This window comes from Capricornis sumatraensis, chromosome 3 (assembly GCF_032405125.1).
Source record: "Capricornis sumatraensis isolate serow.1 chromosome 3, serow.2, whole genome shotgun sequence".
NCBI classification, from domain to species: domain Eukaryota; kingdom Metazoa; phylum Chordata; class Mammalia; order Artiodactyla; family Bovidae; genus Capricornis; species Capricornis sumatraensis.
In genome coordinates, this window is record NC_091071.1 from 82,218,184 (window position 1) to 82,238,666 (window position 20,483).

General features: G+C 37.6%; 1 protein-coding gene across 1 annotated transcript in view; it reads right to left on the bottom strand.

The window, feature by feature from the left end:
• PKP4 (plakophilin 4) overlaps positions 1–20,483 on the bottom strand; it is a 257,392-nt gene that overhangs the window by 102,090 nt on the left and 134,819 nt on the right. Inside the window, exon 3 of the mRNA XM_068969317.1 lies at positions 19,368–19,480. Coding sequence (XP_068825418.1) covers positions 19,368–19,480 — 113 coding nt within the window. The remainder of the gene's footprint in view (positions 1–19,367; positions 19,481–20,483) is intronic.

Below are 20,483 nucleotides of genomic sequence, written 5' to 3' on the forward strand. Positions count from 1 at the left end.
GCAAAATGACTAAACACAACACCAAACTCTCTTTCCTAAGTATTCTGCCATAATGTCAGTTCAGCTCAGTCGCTCAGTCGTGTCTGACTCTTTGCGACCCCATGAATCACAGATGCCAGGCCTCCCTGTCCACCAACTCCATCGTGTCCATCGAGTTGGTGATGCCATCCAGCCATCTCATCCTCTTTCGTCCCCTTCTCCTCCTGCCCCGAATCCCTCCCAGCATGAGAGTCTTTTCCAATGATGTAGGATGCTATTAATATTTAGGCAAATGGTCAAGCCTCAGAATAGATGAGCTGCTGAGAATTTGTATTGAGGTCTACAAAATGTTACTGTCTCCCTCATTTATGCTCTTTTACATTCTTCCAAAGGCAAAGAAACAGAAAGGGAAAAGATTTTTTAAAATTTAAGATTTAAAAAACACACACACACACAAATAAACTCTTTTAGAAAAATGTAAGACAATTCAAATCTTACATTGCAAAATAAAGCTGGCACTGGTATGGAACACAGCAAGGGTCCTGTTTTCACTCCTTGCTCTACAGGAGGTGGAGCACATAGTTAATGTGGACTAAGGTGTCAAGACCTGTAGTAAGCGTTCTACTGGCCGGCATCCTGAACCCTTAAAATTCCTCATTATAAAGCCTATAATTTCATTTTGAATATTATTTAGGATACAAAGTACTTTGAAAAGCCTATATAAGATTCACTTAAAAGTAACTTTAAGATACCATAAACCTAAATGTCTTATTAAACATGTACTGATCACTCTATTTATCCTGTTCTGGCATTCAAAACCAAATGATATATTCACATAAATTCTTTGATCTCATGTACAGACAGCATCAAATTTAGTATGTGTCTAAAGAATGATATTCACTTTCTAGCCACTGATTACCCAGAAGACTTTAATTTTTTTTAACCAGTCAAGTTTCTTAAATGTCTGAGGAAACTTTTATTTTCATTAAGAGTACAAAAATATATAACAGCATTTTCAGCCCTCAATTCATGGACAAGCACCATAAATAGCTGTTTTGAATCCTCCTGTGGGGTAGAGTACAGGCCCTGCATCATCAATAACTGCCCAGGAAGCAGAATGGACACACAAGGATACAGTCAACATTTGGCAGAGCATATCCCTGATAGCTCAGTTGGTAAAGAATCTGCCTGCAATGCAGGAGACACCGGTTTGATTCCTGGGTTGGGAAGATCCGCTAGAGAAGGAATAGGCTACCCACTCCAGTATTCTTGGGCTTCCCTTGTGGCTCAGTTGGTAAAGAATCTGCCCACAATGCAGGAGACCTGAGTTCGATCCCTGGGTTGGGAAGATTCCCTGCAGAAGGGAAAGGCTACCCACTCCAGTATGCTGGCCTGGAGAATTCCATGGACTGTATAGTCCACGGGGTTGCAAAGAGTCGGCCACGACTAAGTGACTTTCATTCATGCTAGGTTTCTAGGTAGTAGACTTAGGAGCCTAGCAAAGTGGTAACAGAATGCTTTAAAACTCCCCTGAAAGCTCTCACGGATCCCTAATTTGTCCCACATTCCCTTACATAATTACCCTGTTCCTTCTCTTCTCTATTATCCTCCAACATGAGTGTACAGGGTTTCCAAACTACTGAAAGGGGGAATGAAATAGGAAAAAAAAAGTCCTGTTAGAAGGAATGAGAAGGAATGACTATAATGAAAATGGAAAGTAAAGTCCTTTCAAGCAGAATTCTTGATATATAATGGGTGAGCTAAAAACACTGCTCAGGCACCCTCCATGGCAAATGAACAAGTGGCTGGACAGGACTGTTAAATTCCTAGTTTTAATATCCACCATTTTTCTTTTAAGAAATATGAATGAAAAGAGGAAAGTGAAAGAGGAAGCAGTTGGTCTGTTTTATCTTTCTCCCCTTTGCTCCCTCTCCCATTCACTGCCACAGTGAGGCAATGTGATTGATGGAAAATGCTTTACAGAGAATGGTGGAACATACTGTGCTGATGCATAATCTAATTTAATTTTAATAAATACTCTTCATTTAAACTATTAAAGAAAGCATCCATCACTCAGATTTTGAGAAATATGACCTTTCTAGCTTTATAAAAATGAAAAAAAGTTTTAACCATAATTTTAGTCAGTGTGCCACAACAGAGACCTAGCACAGTCAAATAAATAAATATTTTTTAAAAAGAAAAGAAAATTAAGAGTTGGATCACTGAACATTTAAGCTTTTTGTTATACAACATTTAAAACACACATATACATTTATATATAAAAGAAAACAGTATAATGAAGCCTCTATAGATTCATCACCCAGCTTCAACAAATAAAAGGGAACATGTGCTCAATACTTTTCACCTATTCCCTTACCCACTATTTTCTCTGCATTACTAGATTACTTTGGACCAAGCCTCAGATATCTTATTACTTTAGATGTATCTTTAAATATAGACTTTTTATAAGATTTCTCTTTGATGTGAACCATTTTCCAGAAAGTCTTTATTCAAACAATACTGCTTCTGTCTTATGTTTTGGTTTTTTGGCCACGAGACACAGGGGACCTTAGTGCCATGATCAGGGATCAAACTCACACCTCCTGCCTTGGAAGGTGAAGTCTTAAGCACTGGACCACCAGAGAAGTCCTTAAACACAGAGACTTTAGAAAGATCATAACCACAATAACATTATCATACATAAAAAATTACCAGTAAAATTCTTCACATCAACAAATATCTAGTCAGTGTATTCAAAGTCCCTGTTTGAATTTTTTAAAAAACAGTTGTTTGAACCAACACCAAATCAAGGTCCTCACATTGTATTTGGTTGCTATGTCTCTAAAAATTTCCTTTCATGCAAAATTTCACCCTCTCTCTTACTTTTTCTTTTCTTCCTGTTTCAACTGATTTCATTTGCTCTGCAAAATTCCTGACAGACTGGATCTAACTAACACATCAGCACAGTGTCATTCACTCTGTTTCTCTGCCTCCAATTTCCTATGAATTGGTACTTAAATCCAGATAACTGAGAAATCTGAGAGCAAGAATATGTCACAGGTAATGGTATGCACTTCTCATTGCCTCCCATCAGAAGGCCAAAAGTTCTTTCTGTGTTCTGCTTTGTAGAACATAAGATCAATGAGTTCAGGTGCTGTCAGCCTAATCCATTTATTGTAAAGTTTCTCATCAATTTTCAGTTAATGATTTTAGCCAGTCACTGATGATCACTGATGAAGATACATTATTTTGTTAGTGGCTGCAAAAAAACCTCAGCTAAGATTTTAACTTTTAGACTTTAATGTACTACTCTAGTCAATAGTAGTTTCTACCTTTGTATTTATGTTCATAAGGAATACAAAAGTGCTTTACTTACTACTTCTAAATAAGTCTTTACTGAAAAGTATTTTGCTAATGCTGCTCAGGAAATAGATATAAATCTGTATTTTGTACTTCCAAAACACCAGTTCTTAGATGACAGTTGATAATTTTGTTTGACTTTTCTCTGTGGCTCAAATAGCCTCTTTATTGATAATGTAACTAAAGCTGGGTAAAGATCAACCTTTAATTGATGTGTTCTGAAGCAGAAACAACAGATCATAAGATCCTAGAATAACTGGCTACTATTAAAATAAATAAATAAATAAAAGGCTAGAAGAAATAAACACACATGCACACCCTAAAGACATTCTTCCTTGGCCTCTAAGCAATCCAATAATGCAAACCAATGCTGTATCTAAACTATGTGACAGTAGTTAAAATGCATAGTTGTTTAATGTGAGATTTTTTTAGCTATGAAAATCTGTAGCCCGCAGGCTTTCTTTCTCTTCAGTTTTAGAGTGGTTTTCTCCCTATTTAATTGGAGAGTAACACAACAGCAGAGCAGAAAAATCTATGCAAGAAACAGATTAGATTGATTTGTTATTAAATAGATTGTGAAGCCTCAGGGAGGATAGCTGTAATAACAATTTAGTCACTACAAAGTCTGGCAAACTTGTCAGTTGTTTCTCCCCGCCCTTGACAGACATGCCATGCTCATTTTTATGGCAAGCTGATTAATTGCTGAAAATGCACTAATGAATGGCTCTCACTTTTAGGTGGATAATCACATTTCCAATTTCCTTTTCTATACATCATTGGCTACAGTGTATACAGTAGTTCGTCTCTGAAGGACTAAGGAAACATCCCATCACACACATCAGTCTTTCTCTGCTGTGTCCTTAACCTGCCAAATGATAATGAGAATGTGAACTTAATACCAACCTTCCTTTAGCTCATCATGGAGAGTAAAAGGATTAGATATGAAAGCACGGTAAACTGCCCCCCTCCCTGCCAAATGAACTGCAGAGAGTACATTAGTGGCAACTTTTCTTAAGATTGTTTTACAGAATCTTTGAAATAATATCTACATGACTTCTTGTAACATGCCTATGACCAACCAAGAATAGAAATAGCAGTCAATTCAAAGTTTCTGTGAAGGAGAGATGAAACAGTGGTAGTAACTAATTCTTGACAGCACGGTGGAAAACCAATAGCATAACATTATCTTTAAGACAAAATATCTTAATGTTAAAATCAGGTTAACATTATTGTAATTGTATGTTATTACAATAATAATAAAAACCAAAGCAAACAAAACCAAACCAAAACAGAAACCCTTGAACAATAAGCAGATAATGAGTACAAAACATTAACTAGCAAAAATATTTACTATATCATAGGTGCTCAATGGCTATTGTTCTCTTCCCTCTAATATAATTACAAAGAAGTAATTTCACCTAAAGATATGAGAATCAAAAACACTAAAGTAAGGCCTCCCTGCAAAGAGACAGGGCAATGTAATCTGATCAACACAGCACTCTTCAAAAATTAAAAATAATATAATATAGACATACACTTCATGCTTCTAAGTTGCTTTGTCATATGGCTAATTAATTACACACAATGGTCCCTCCTAGTAGAGTGAAAATTCCAGGCTTCTGTATTTTGTTTCTCTGTGATAAAGCAAAGGCATACTACTTATTGAATGAATTTAGAGAAGACATCATAAACATTTGCAGAAGAAAACAAATGCAATCACTAAAGGAAATAAAGAAATAGAAAGGAATGTTAGTATCATCTGTTTGGGTAGGTTTGGAGAATTTGGGATCCATTTTTATATATCACATATAGAGGGTGGTCTCTCCTCCATTCTTGTCATAACACTAAGGATTTATATTCTAAAAATAGATTAATATGGTATTCTTTGTGTTGTGGTGTACCAAGGCCTATACTATTTTAGATGTATATCCCACAGTTATTCCAGCTCAGTAAGACTAATGACAGAAATGAAAAGAATAAACCAAATTCCTCATTAGAAAAATAGGCAAAGGATATGAATAGAAGAGGAAATGCAAATATTATCAAAAGGACGTGAAAAGATACTTAATCCTACCACCCATCAAGAAAATGCAAAGTAAAATGAGAAAACATTAGACTGAGCATGCCTAATATCAAATGTTGGCTAAAAAAGATTAAAAAAAGAGAGAAGGAGAGGGAACCTGGAACTTTTTCACATACTGCTTGAGAGGGTGCAATTGTTTGGTAACCTGAGAAAGCAATTCAGCAAGATCTAGAAAAATGGAAAACATGCATTCATTATGTCCCAAGTATTCTACTTCTAATGATACCTTTTCTAGAACCTCATATACGTAAAACAGGACATATGTCTCCAAATGTTCACTACTGCATTACTTAAAATAAATACTTAAAAGTGTAATATAAATGTTCTTCAACAGGGGAATGGAGAGTTTAACATCCTGTGACATAAATAAATAACAGCAGTTAAATAACCTAGATCTACACATACTAATATGAGTAGATCTCAAACACCGAGTAATCAAGATAAATGACACACGGAGAATATCATATGTGTATGTCAACAAAAAAGCACGCAAAACATAGACCATGGATGTATATGATGTGTGTATATTATATAAAAGTTCACAGAGGAAGACTATATCTTCAGTTCAGTTCAGTTGCTCAGTCGTGTCCGACTCTTTGCGACCCCATGAATCGCAGCACGCCAGGCTAATGGGAAGGGAGAATGGGACAAAGAGGTCTTGAATTTTATGTTCAGTATATTTTTTATATAAAAAGCTAAAATGATGAATTATCAATGCTTTTCAATTCTGGAATGTATCTGAATTTTTGTTATATCATTCTCTGTAATTTTTAGTATTTTTTATATCTCTCAAGATAAAGATTAAAAAATGCAAAATAAGTAGTAAGAAAATACAGAATTAAAGTAATTATTATATTAATGCCTATAAGGCAGTAAATCTTTCCAAAAAGCATCTTGATATATACTATATGGCTATTTAAATTACTTTAATCAATATATACACATGGTTTAAAAAAACCTAATGACTAAGAGTGGGGGCTAGTAATATAATTCTTGTATTGATTCAATAATTCATCACTGTTACCTATTTTAGGAATTGTAATTATAGAAATGAACTATGAAAAATTACAGAAAATGAAATGATGTTATTTTAATTAAATTAGTTCTTTAATAGATAAATATAGAATGTACCTATATTTTAGACACATGGGCTTCTGAATTTTAAAAAGTATTTTCCTCTTCATTAATTAGGAAAGTTGATACACCAGGGCTGCTTCTGTACTCAACCAAATGTATTAAAATAGTCTTAATCTGAAACTTTGATGCCAACTATAAACTTGATCTCTTCTTGTGGCTCCTTCTAACCATATAACCAACTTAACATTTTAAAATGCTCAGTTTAAGCAATAACTAATTCATTTTGAAATATTTATTCACTATGATTACAGCATTTTGTTGCTTAATGTTTCAGGTCCATAAAAGATTCTAATATTTATGATACTATTACTTGGCTTAAAATCCAAATTCTACGTGGTCATGTTTCTTAGGTTAAAATAGGTCATCTTAATGGAACAGTGGTAGAAGTACCTTGAATTCATGCCCTACATGCTATACTAAGTCGCCTCAGTCGTGTCCGACTCTGTGCGACCCTATGGACAGCAGCTCACCAGGCTCCTCTGTCCATGGGATTCTCCAGATAAGAATACTGGAGTGAGCTGCCATTTCCTTCTCCACATGCCCTACGTAAGACTTAGTTTATGGAGTTTAATTCAAATGTACAGAGATAGTTGCCACTTGGATCTGTATGTTCCAGATGAAACTGGCTTATGATCACAATGGCATTGTGAAGTATCAATTAAAAGGCCTTCTGAAAGAACTGTGCTTGAGTAATTTGCTCCAGAAAAGGGTTTATATAGAGCTGTAGTCAGCCACAAACTCATTTGTATCTTTTACTGTGTTAACACAGGAGAGTTGAATCATAAACATACCCTGTTACTAAATTTGTTAAGAAGAGCATCCATTTATTAAATATTCACTACAGCGATCCCGAAGAGGGTTTCTGATAATTACATTCAAATATCAAATAGTTTATTCTTCATTTAGTCTGAATTTTAAGTCAACATAGACAGCTTTTATTTGTTTGACCATTAAGTCACCAGTGACCAAACACAAGGCGAAGAAAGAAAATATGGTGAACTATATGCTGACTGATGAATGTCAGAGAACTCCCGAACAGCTTACATACTACACACTTAAAACTAACTCATACCACAACAGAGCAAAGGAGAGAGAAAAGTAGGCAAGTCCTTTGGAGGGAGTAGGAGAGGGTCAGATAGAGGCTTAGATAGAGAGACTCAGAGGGGCCTCTTGACTACTCTCTTTGTCTCTCCCTGATGCCAAAGAAAGAATTCCAGGAGCAGAACCCTTGGGATGTTCTCCTCCTAAAACCTGAGACACAGCATTATTCTCAGTTGCTAAAAAGCCTGGAAACAAACAAACAAACAAAAAAACCCATTAGGTGATAAAAGAATAAACAAAACGTAGTACATCCATGTTGTTCAGTCACTAAGTTGTGTCTGACTCTTTGCAACCTCATGGACAGCATGCCCGACTTCCCTGTCCTTCACTATCTCCCTGAGTTTGCTCAAACTCACGTCCATTGAGTTGATGATATCATCCAACCGTATCATCCCTCAGTCACCCCCTTCTCCTCTTGCCCTCAATATTCCCCAGCATCAGAGTCTTTTCCAAAGAGTTGGCTCTTTGCATCAGGTGGCCAAAGTATTGGAGCTTCAGCTTCAGCATCAGTCCTTCCAATGAACAATCAGGATTGATTTCCTTTAGGATTGACCGGCTTGCTCTCCTTACTGTCCAAGGGACTCTCATGAGTCTTTTCCAGCACCACAGTTCAAAACCATCAGTTCTTCAGTGCTCAGCCTTCTTTACGGTCCAACTCTCACATCCAGCCTCAACTACTGGAAAGATCATAGCTTTGACTATATGGACCTTTGCTGGCAAAGTGATGTCTCTGCTTTTTAATACGCTGTCCAGGTTTGTCATAGCTTTTCTATCAAGGGGCAAGCATCTTTTAATTTTGTGGCTGTAGTCATCATCTACAGTGATTTTGGAACCCAAGAAAATAAAATCTGTCACTGTTTCTAGTTTGTTTCCATCTGTTTGCCATGAAGTGATGGGAACTGAATATTCATTGGAAGGACTGATGCTGAAGATAAAACTCCAATACTTGGGCCACCTGATGTGAAGAAACGATTCACTGGAAAAGACCCTGATGCTGGGAAAGACTGAAGGTGGGAGGAGAAGGGGATGACAGAGGATGAGATGGTTGGATGGTATCACCGACATGATGCACATGAGTTTGAGTAGGCTCTGGAAGTTGGTGATAGACAGGGAAGCCTGGCATGCTCCAGTCCACGGGGTTGCAAAGAGTCAGGCATGACTGAGCGACTGAACTAAACTGAACTGAAGTGATGAGACCTGATGCCATGATCTTGGTTTTTGAATGTTGAGTTTTAAGTCAGCTTTTTCACTCTCCTCTTTCACCTTCATCAAAAGGCTCTTAGTTCCTCTTCACTTTCTGCCATTAAGGAGGCATCATTTGTTATCTGTATATCTGAGGCTGTTGATATTTCTCTTGGCAATCTTGATTCTAGCTTGTGAGTCATCCAGCCCAGGATTTTGCATGATGTACTCTGTATAGAAGTTAAAAAAGCAAAGTGACAATATACAGCTTTAATGTACTCTTTTTCCCAATTTTGGACCAGTCTGTTGTCCTATGTCAGATTCTAGCTGCTCCTTCTTGACCTGTATACAGGTTTCTCAGGAAGACAGGTAATTGTGGCCTGGTATTCCCAATTCTTTAAGCATTTTCCACATTGTGATCCACATAGTCAAAGGCTTTAGGTATAGTCAATAAAGCAGAAATAGATGTTTCTTTTTGGAATTTCCTTGCTTTTTCTATGATCCACCAGATGTTGGCAAGTTGATCTCTGGTTCCTCTGCCTTTTCTAAATCCAGCTGGTAATCCATATATGTACATATGGTATATCCATATAGTAAAATATTATTTGGAGATAAAAAGGGATAAAGAACTGATATTTAAAACATGGATGAACCTTGAAATTACCATGGTAAGTGAAAGAAGCCAGTTACAAAAGGCTATATATCATATAATGTCACATATAGGAAACGTTCAGAATAGGCAAACCCATAGAGACAGAAAATAGATTATTGGTTCCTAGGGCTAGGGGGAAGGAAGAATAGGAAAGGAGTGTTTATGAGTGTGTGTGTGTGTGTGTGTGTGTGTGTGTGTGTGTGTGTGTGTGTGTGTGTGTGTGTGTGTGTGTGTGTGTGTGTGTGTGTGTGTGTGTGTGTGTGTGTGTGTGTGTGTGTGTGTGTGTGTGTGTGTGTGTGTGTGTGTGTGTGTGTGTGTGTGTGTGTAAGTCGCTCAGTCATGTCTGATTCTTTGGGATCCCATGGACTGTAGCCTGCCAGGCTTCTGTCCATAGCATTTGCCAGGCAAGAATACCAGAGTGGGCTGCCATTCCCTTCTCCAGGGGATCTCCAACTCAGGGATTGAACCTGTGTGTCCCACATTGCAGGAATATTCTTTACCATCGAACCACCAGGGAAGTGTGCTAATGGGTAGCAGGTTTCTTTTTAGAATGGTGAAAATGTTCTTAAATTAGACAGTGGTGATGACGGCACAGCTCTGTGAATATACTAAAAATTACTGAAGGTATTCATACAGCTAAAAGTATCAAGTTTATGATATATGAAATATATGTCAATAAAATTACTATTATAAAAAATCCAGGTTTTGGCTTTCAGTAAGAGTACTGAAGGTCAAAGGGACAAAACTTTATCAAGCATCTTGCTCAAGCGGTACGTTAAATAAGTAATAAGCTGTCAAACCATAAGCATTCAGTCTTTTCAAAGACTCTCCATTTGAGCAAGTGTATTTCACAATGACTTAAAAATGTTTGCTGAAGAAAAGACCTGACCCATGAAAGAGCCTTTTCCGCGACTGTCAGCCCTAAGGCATTTTTAAGAATTTTTAATAGTATCAATAGAAGCCTGATGGGCACTAGCAGATGATCCTATAAAGTATTTAAAAAAGTCTGAATGGCAGTGGGGAATCAAATCTTTTCATGAAAAAATAACAGAGTCCTTTTCTTAAATGGTGGTAAGAAAACTATTTGTCAAGAATGTATGACCTTTTTGAAACCATAAAGAATTCTATTCTAGCAAAGCTTTAACTAACTCAAAAGGGAGAGATCATCTTAGGATGAGAGGGAAGTTTTTAAATTTCAATAATGCCACCCATTTCCCCCCTCATTCAGTTGATAGATATGGACAGGAGTTTTTTTCAGGGTCTAGAGTAACTTCCCAACACCAACGGCAGTCAGTTAAAGGAAAGAGAATGCTAAGGAGCCAACTGCATCCAACTGACAAAAACAAATTTTAGAACAATGTGCAAAAAAATAAATAAAATCAAAGCAACAATTTTAAACTAAGCTTTAATTTCAAAAGTTGTCATTAGTATTTTCCACAATTAATAAAATATGCACTTTTTAACTATGTCTTTTTAACTTCAATATAAATGAAAATTTAGTGCTTCATCTTAAGGAGCAGGCAAGCTATGATTTACTTAGACGGTAAAACATGTGGAACCAACGTGTCCCAAAGAAATAAATTTTCTCTTTATCAAGAAGTAAATGAGAAGTGAAATTTCCGTTTCTGGGCATTGCTAAGATTCTAAGACTACTATTAGAAATAGTTTTAGAATTGTGTACTATAAAATCTCAGAGATAATTTCTTGAATTGTGAGATCATATTTACTGACTTTTCATTTTGAACTATATTTTCTTCTCCTTCCACAATTTTGTTACTCAGCAAGCTGACCACTAGTGTAATTTCTCTGCTTGGATAAAACACGCGATACAGACCATAACCTGAATACTGGAAGGCTGGATGTACCTTGCAGTAGTTCCCCTGGCCAAGTCCTCTACCCTGGGTGCAGCTTGCCATGGCAAGGCTGTAGTCATCTCTAACCACTGCTAAATTAGCATCCTTTGGGTGCAGCTCCAAGCACTTGTCTCCCTGAGAACTCCTCAGGCTGGTGGGAGCCAATGAAACTTAGAAGTGGCATATCAAAGTGGGGCTCTGTGAATAAGACAAAAAGTTAGCTGGAGGGAACTATCTCAAACTTTTCTTGCAGAGAATGAAATGCAGCAGGTTTTTAGAAGTGGATGCCTTTTTTGAAGGGTTAACATTTTTACTATAAGTAAATTACACTTCAGTAAACGTGATCTAAAAAAGTGGTTATGTCTGAATGGTAGAATTAAGGATTTTTCTCTTTATATTTTCTTGAACTTTACAACCTGGCTAAGTAACTCCACAGTCAGTTAAAAAGAATGTAGCTTTGGACACCCTTGTCCCCCTCTATGCCCTTGGAAGTGTACGTAGGCAGAGTAAGTCTAAGTTCCCTTGCTAAATCGGCTGAGGTGAGAAAAACACCCTACTGATGATACTGCAAAGAGAAAAAGAATAAATCCTACCTTCATGAAAATTTGGACCTGAAGGTGGTTGCTCAGCCCATGGGAAGCAGACACTGTAAAGGGTATTACTTTCCTCTGAGGTGCCTGTGCTATGAGATTCTCCTGAGATGAGCTGTACATGCCTCAGCATCCCCTGAGGACCGTTTCTGTTGCTAAGGCGTGAGCACCATGCACCTGCACAGTGATCTGCAACATGGACCTCTCACACCTTGGAACCCAAGGCCACCCATGACTCTAAGAGGCTCTGCAGACAGAACATCACCATGGCAGGCTGCCTGCATGGAGGACCTGAAACTGACCCCTCTATCTACATATGCTGAATATCATTCCCCAACCAAACTGGAGTGACAGAGTTGATCTCTTGGGAGAATTACTTTAGCTAAGTTGCTTCCCTATCCATTCTTAAACTCTTTAGCAACCAAAGGAAGAACCCTATGAGCCTGATACTGTATTGTAATTCAGAGAGAAAATACCAGGCATGCTGCCTGCCTCATCATACAGAGGTCAAATAGTAACACACAAGAGAATCCTCTCAAGTCTCAGCCCCGGGAACAGTAAATCCTCCTGAGCAACCTGGTTTGTGTTTATCTTCCAGACACTTGAAATCACGTAATTCATTGACGTTTCTTTCTTTAGCCTGGCAACCAGGACAGAGTCAAAGTGGCTCTCTACTCTGAGCCAGTGCATGGCATACTAATAAGAAACATTTTGTATACTATTTTAACCTTACCTTCATCTTATTTTTCTAGTTTTCATCTTTGCCCTAATTCCCTCATCCATTGTTGGTTTTTGAATTTTCCAAAAGTGTCAAATACACAGAGGTAAAATATTGAGTAGTACATAGATAACTATATTGTACTCACTACAAATGCAGAAATAAACAGATTCCATACCTACTTTCTATAAGGTGAAATGCTGGATACATAGATAACTGTAGTATATATGCAAGGTAAATGTGGAAAATTGTTATATTCTTTATTAACTGATTCCAAGGCCCACTTTAAATGAGGAAAAAAATTAAATATATAAATAACTATATTATACTCAGTATAAATGCAGAAAAGGTATAATTTGCTTACTATTCTATAGCCTATCATTAATCAGGTGAAATATTAAAATAGATAACTGTTACATACACAGGTAACTATAGCATACTTGGTGCAAAGGCAGAAAGTCTCTTAACTTCTCTATTAACTAACCCTGTATCTCCCCTTCAAGATTTCTCAATTTGCAGTGATTATTTTTGGTCTATCATCTTCAGATATAAGCACCATTAATTCCAGATTAAGGATGATTGTATATTGATATTGCTGATGTTACTACTAGTATTACTAATTTTTTTTGTAGTAAATAAAACAAATGAAAAGTCATATTGGATACGGGAATTTTTATTACTACCTTGTTTAGAAGACTACTACTTCCAAACAGTCATTAATAGAAAACCTAGCAATCATTGATAATCATTAAGAGTTTTCTAACGTTCTCAGCAAGGCTTATTGCAAGAGAACTGCCAAAGGCAGCCGTCTATCTCACTTTTTAGAATACTTTCTAAATAACTACATGCAAAGGTCCAGTTTCCCTACTATAAAATGGAGTCACCATCGCAGGGTTCAAAATTCATCTTTGGTACTACAAGTGCGAGGAAACCAAATTGCTTGTCGTTATAGCCATGTGGGAGAGGGCTCCACAGTATATTACTGAGCACAATATTAGAGTCATTTATTCAATAGGTGGGGCTTCCTTCGTAGCTCAGCTGGTAAAGAATCCGCCTGTAATGCAGGAGACCCCGGTTTGATTCCTGGCTCAGGAAGATCCACTGGAGAAGGGATAGGCTACCCACTCCAGTATTCTTGGACTTCCCTTGTGGCTCGGCTGGTAAAGAATCTGATACCTGCAATGCAGGAGACCTGGGTTTGATCTCTGGGTTGGGAAGATCCCCTGGAGAAGGGAAAGGCTACCCATTCCAGTATTCTGGCCTGGAGAATTGCATGGACTACAGTCCATAGGGTCGCAAAGAGTCGGACACGACTAAGCAACTTACACTCACTCACTCATTCGACAGACCCTCATGCCACTGCCTCCTCCTTGTTCACATGATGAGGCCAATATGGCAAGAACTGCAGACAACTGAAAAAGTAAATCGAAGTATGCTTTTTGTTACCCTGTTAGATCATATCTGGACTTGGAAAAATAAAATCTTACAGATCACCTTACAAACTCTGACACAGGATCTAAATCAAACAATGTGGAAGACAACTGGTTTTCAAATCCGCCATCCTGTTGAAAGCCTCCATCCTCCTTACTTCTAAGTAAGAAGGACCTGAATCCTGAAAGGAAGTTTCCTGGCTGGAAGCAGTGATGGCACTTCTAAGGTCCTTCGAGCAACTCAGAAATGGCTGACAGGAAAGAGGCTTTGGGTCTGAGAGCCATTTTCTTTATCTTTAGATTCTGGTTCTGAGACTGTTGGTGGGGACTGGCAGACAAAAGGGGGATCTCTCAAGTGATACAGTAAAAGCCTATCTCCCTTCACTGACACTATTTTCTAAATGGCTCTTGCCAGTGTTAAATCTGGGCAAAGTAATTGTGTCAAAAGTCTTCCTAAAGGTCCACCAAAAAATCACACTGAAAAGTGAGCAGAACGCAGATATGAGAAGGGGGGAATATCAAGTAAGTGACCAACAGTAAAGCATGCTTACCTGAGGAACTTAAACCAAACTGAGCTTCATTAAATAACATTATTCATTCAATGAACACTTACCAGGGTGCCAGGGCTGTGGGGGTGGGAGCTGGGGTGGGCCTTACCACCTCATAGGAGGCTAACGCATGCACAGAAGAACAGTTATAAGAGTTTAGATGAAGAGGTGACTACCCTGGAGAAATATGGGAAAGGCTCCAAGAGTTGATTAGCATTTAGTTGGGGATATCAAGAATACATAAGAATCCAACTGAGATGGGACCAGGACAATCAAAGTGGATCAGTTATCATTCCAAGCAGAATTCACAGAATAAAGAAACCCACTTTCTTCTCAACCTCTAAGGTTCCATAACAGATTCCTGTCCTGCTGCCTGGCCTCTCTTCTTTGTGACCTCACCCTACACTATCAGAACACCTGCCTCCAACTACAACAATGTGTTTCAACACGTCTACTTTACAGACCTAATGGAAGGTGACACTCATCTTCATGGGTTCCCAGTTCTCCAGAATCAAAGGCCAGCTTTACTCTTCCAATCTCAAAAGACACGAGGTACTTTCAGGACACATCCTAGATACTACCGTGCCTCGTGGGCCTCCAATACCGCAGTGTGACACACACTTCTGTGCATACCTCCCCCCTTTCTTGGGTCAGCCAGGCTCCCATTTCTGCAGGACCCACTCATTCACCCAACATTCTCCGGCTGAGCTCCAGTGCCATGCCAGGCACCAAGCTGGGCACTAAGAATCAGACACAAAGCCACAAATCACTAATGTGATTTTACTAACCAATTTCTAAGAAACTTGTGGAATAACCCAATTCAAACTATATAACCCTAAATTTAGTTAATATTTTAAAACTTTTAGTACAGAAAAGTATCTAATCACCATGCATGTACCAATAATCCCCTTGTTTAACCAATATTAATATTTTTGTTATGTTTATTTCAGATGGCAATCTTGAATAAAATGTTACAGATTTGGCTAAAGCTGAATTCCTAATAGTTCCCTCCTTCCCCTCCTCCCTAGAGGTACCACTATCTTAAATTGGTATCATCTTGATATATTTTTTATAATTCTACTAGAGATGCACTGATGTATAAATAATATTAAACACTATTTAAATTCAGTATCACATGTATTTTTAAATGTTCATAAGGATAACCTCATATCTATTCTTTTGTAACTTGTAGTTTTCACTCAAATGTCTGTTTTGCAAAGACGTCCATGTTGACACATGTAGTTATTTCATTTTAATGGCTCTTGAGTTTACTTATTCACAGTGAACTTCCAGACCTCAAGCTGGTTTTAGAAAAGGCAGAGGAACCAGCAAATTGCCAACATTCACTGGATCATCAAAAAAGCAAGAGAGTTCCAGAAAAAACATCTATTTCTGCTTTATTGACTATGCCAAAGCCTTTGACTGTGTAGATCACAATAAACTGTGGAAAATTCTCAAAGAGATGGGAATCCCAGACCACCTGACCTGCCTCTTGAGAAACCTATATGCAGGTCAGGAAGCAACAGTTAGAACTGGACATGGAACAACAGACTGGTTCCAAATAGGAAAAGGAGTACGTCAAGGCTGTATATTGTCACCCTGCTTATTTAAGTTCTATGTAGAGTACATCATGAGAAACACTGGGCTGGAAGAAGCACAAGCTGGAATCAAGATCGCCAAGAGAAATATCAATAACCTCAGATATGCAGATGGCAGCACCCTTATGGCAGAAAGTGAAGAGGAACTAAAAAGCCTCTTGATGAAAGTGAAAGAGGAGAGTGAAAAAGTTGGCTTAAAGCTCAACACTCAGAAAACGAAGATCATGGCATCTGGTCCCATCACTTCATGGGAAATAGATGGGGAAACAGTGGAAACAGTGTCAGACTTTATTTTGGGGGGCTCCAAAAAATGGTGCAGATGGTGATTGCAGTCATGAAATTAAAAGACGCTTACTCCCTGGAAGGCAAGTTATGACCAACCTAGATAGCATATTCAAAAGCAGAGATATTACTTTGCCAACAAAGGTCCATCTAGTGAAGGCTATGGCTTTTCCAGTGGTCATGTGTGGATGTGAGAGTTGGCCTGTGAAGAAAGATGAGCGCTGAAGAATTGATGCCTTTGAACTGTGGTGCTGGAGAAGACTCTTGAGAGTCCCTTGGACTGCAAGGAGATCCAACCAGTCCATCCTAAAGGAGACCAGTCCTGGGTGTTCACTGGAAGGACTGATGCTGAGGCTGAAACTCTAATACTTTGGCCACATCATGTGAAGAGTTTACTCATTGGAAAAGACCCTGATGCTGGGAGGGATTGGGAGCAGGAGGAGAAGGGGACAACAGAAGATGAGATGGCTGGATGGCATCACCAACTCGATGGACATGGGTTTGGCTGGACTCCAGGAGTTGGTGATGGACAGGGAGGCCTGGCATGCTGCGATTCATGGGGTCACAAAGAATCGGAGATGACTGAGCGACTGGACTGAACTGAACTGATTCACAGTTTATTTCTCATATCTATCCTGATTCTAAGCTTTTACTTTGCAAATGTTACAATAAGCATCTGTATTTGTCTTCCTGTGCATACCTATCAGACTTTCTCCTAAGATGTTAAGTTCTTAGTTTTAAGTCCTACTCTCTGGCCTGCTGATTCTTCTGATGGTTGAGTTTTTTTTTTTTTACTTGAGTTTTTAATTATCTGATTGTGAGCTCATCTTTGGTGATGTTAGTTTCTCAGCTGGAGATTCTTAAACAATGCATATGGTTATATCTGACTCTAAATTCACAGGGGTACAAGCCTGGGGTTGTCCAAGAGTGCATTTGAGGGCCATGGCTTATGTTTCCAAGTTCAAGTGCACCACCAGAAGCATACAAGGCCTAACTCTTTGGTCCCTAAAGGAGTATTAAATCAAAGACTCTAGTGCTTTGTTGGGGGCTTGACTATGCCCAGGCCTCCTGCACTGGCAGCTCAAATACTTGTGACCCTGGCTTCTGGTTCTGTATTTCTAGAACCTGAGGATTTTCTTTGCTCTTTTACTATTTCCTCTAGTTATTGACCTGTATTATTGAATATCAAGTATTTCTAGGAGCTTACTGAGAAACTTTTATGTTCATTTTAGTTGTCTAAATTGTCAGAATAAACAGCTTAACTGAATTCTTTAAATATGGACTTAATTTTTCTAATAGTATAAATTATATTTGAAAAAATCTGTTGGCTCATTCTTTTTGGAAATGTTCAACACGACATTACTGAGCTTGTGAACTGCTCTTTTTTGTGCTAAAGATGCAGATAACCTTAAAAAATAGGTAAAATTAAAACAAATTTTTGTTTTGACAATTTTAACTTTCTTAATAAATTATCTAATTGAGTTATATATAAGTTAGAAATGTTTGATTTATCATTTTATACCTTGCTTATAATTTCTCATCCTATAAAAACTGATGTTTTTAAAATGTTCACATTATTTGATATCTGTGTTTAAAGTTTCCTTTATCTTATTTGCATGCTTCATGCTGTACTAAACATACGTATGTGCATAACTGTTAAGGATCAAAGATGAAAAAATTCATGAGAATACAATTTATCTGTCTAGTAATTTAAAATGGATAGCAATCAGCTACAAACAGCATTCTACTCACCAAGAAGGATTTTTTGGCTATGAATAATAGGAGATACAGAGAAGTACAACAATTATGATGTTAGAAACAACTGAGAGACAAGTTACTACAAGCACACACCTACTTAGTAATAAACAAACTAAGCTTTAAAATGCAAGCAACATAAGTACTGCATAGTAGGCTTTCTTGGGATATGTAAATACTAAGAAAGAAACCCACAGATTGGATAAACAATGATTCACCAGTTGGAGCTGTGGCAGTAATTCATATTCTAATGATGTTTTAAAATAGCATAACAGGTTATTTAAATATAAAACAATACTTGTGATTAAATGTTTTTTTGGTCCAGTAATATATTGGTTTTGTGCTGATTTGAATATACAATTATCTCAAATAGTAATAATTTTTTTTACAGAGTTCTAGAAAACTCAAGGTAAATGAAGGCATTTTTCAAAGCTAGCTAAATGCTATTACTTGGAAATACTTCTTAGTTAAAAAGAAAAAAAAAAAACCAATATCAGGTTTCCAAAATCAATTAGCTTTACCAAATAATTAGCAATTAATTGTTAAAACCATTCATTAACTTTGTCTACATATAATACATCAAATTTCTAAAGGCAGCTTAGTGGCTTTTGCTAGAGAACCGTACCAGTGCCGTATAAAACACTTCAAGCACAAAACTGAAGGATAATCAATATTGCAAGAGGTTTCTCAAAATTAGAATAAATTGACATTTTTGGTATCAATTTTAGGAAGACAAGTTAACGGTGACAACACTACAAGCATCATTTGCTGCATCTAGGACAATTAATATGGCCTGTGACTTGAAGGCAGTTAAGAAGATAAAGGCATTTAAAAAGATAGAGCCACGGGTGTACACGTGTTCCCCGTCCTGAACACCCCTCTTACCTCCCTCCCCATACCATCCCTCTGGGTCATCCCAGCGCACCAGCCCTGAGCACGTGTACACCCGCGGCGGATTCATGTTGATGTATGGCAAAACCAATACAATATTGTAAGGCAATTAGCCTCCAATTAAAATACACAAATTTATATTAAAAAAAAAAAAAGCTTGCAAACTGAAAAAAAAAAAAAAAAAAAGATAGAGCCATTGGCCCTGTACCTGGTGCTGGCGATGCTTGGTGATTCTGCTCCAAGCCTACATCTTTCTAGCTGACTGGCAACAATCTGCCTTTCCACCTCCAGTTCTCGGGTGAGTCGCTGAAACTGAAGCTCCTGTGATTCAAGGAAATAAAAGGAACATAAAGCACCAGGTTTGCTCAGGCAGATACATGAATTCATGTATGTCACAAGAAACACAGGAACATGCCCAAAACATAACACTATAGTGTGGCCTTACGAGAGGAGGGTTTTGGATGGAACTGTGGGCCTAAACAACCTACTGATTTGAAGCTCTTACAAACAAACTTAAAGGCACTAGAATTTCAGTCTTTGTTTGAAACTGAAAATACGTAAATCCTTATTTGGCCTTTTTTTTTCCCCTTTGGTTCTAATCGAGGTCTTCAAATAGTACTTATGCAACAGGGATGTAATGTAAGGGTTGCAGAGTCCTTAAATTAGAGGCACACCAACCAATATATATACTCTCTTCATCCTCAACAGCTAACATTTTCATCCCTCACACTGTATGTTAGCTCAGCATTAAAAAAAGTAAATTGCTGTGATGAGACTCGCTTGACAGTATTAGATACAAAACCTTTCAATTGTTAAGGAAAAAAAAATCATTACAATCCCACAAAAAGTCTTGCTATATTTATCTATAACACAAACACATTTTTCCTATTGTCACAAATGCGTTCATGTGTCACTGTATGACGGGACAAGAGGAAAAATAATGAAAAGGTCTGAGTCATAATACAGAACTTAAAATTGTATGAAAACGATGGAAGTATGTCTAAAGAAATTATATTTTTCATACTATGATGCATCACTAAGGCAAGTATTCTATTCTAGGAGAAATGCTTTAACATTATTTGTACTTATCTCATTGTTCTCTTAACAGGATTTTAATATATAGAAAGCACACCATGCTATAAAATATCTATAAATCATGTACACTCTAAAGGCTTTAGGCCACAAATAACATCTCCAATAACACCTCAAGCTCCCCTGTGCCATATTAACTCCTTACAAGTCTACTCAAAGCAAATGCTGAACTGTAAGTGGTTTAACTGGACACTGACTACTGGTTCAAAATACCAGGGAGATGCACCTTAAG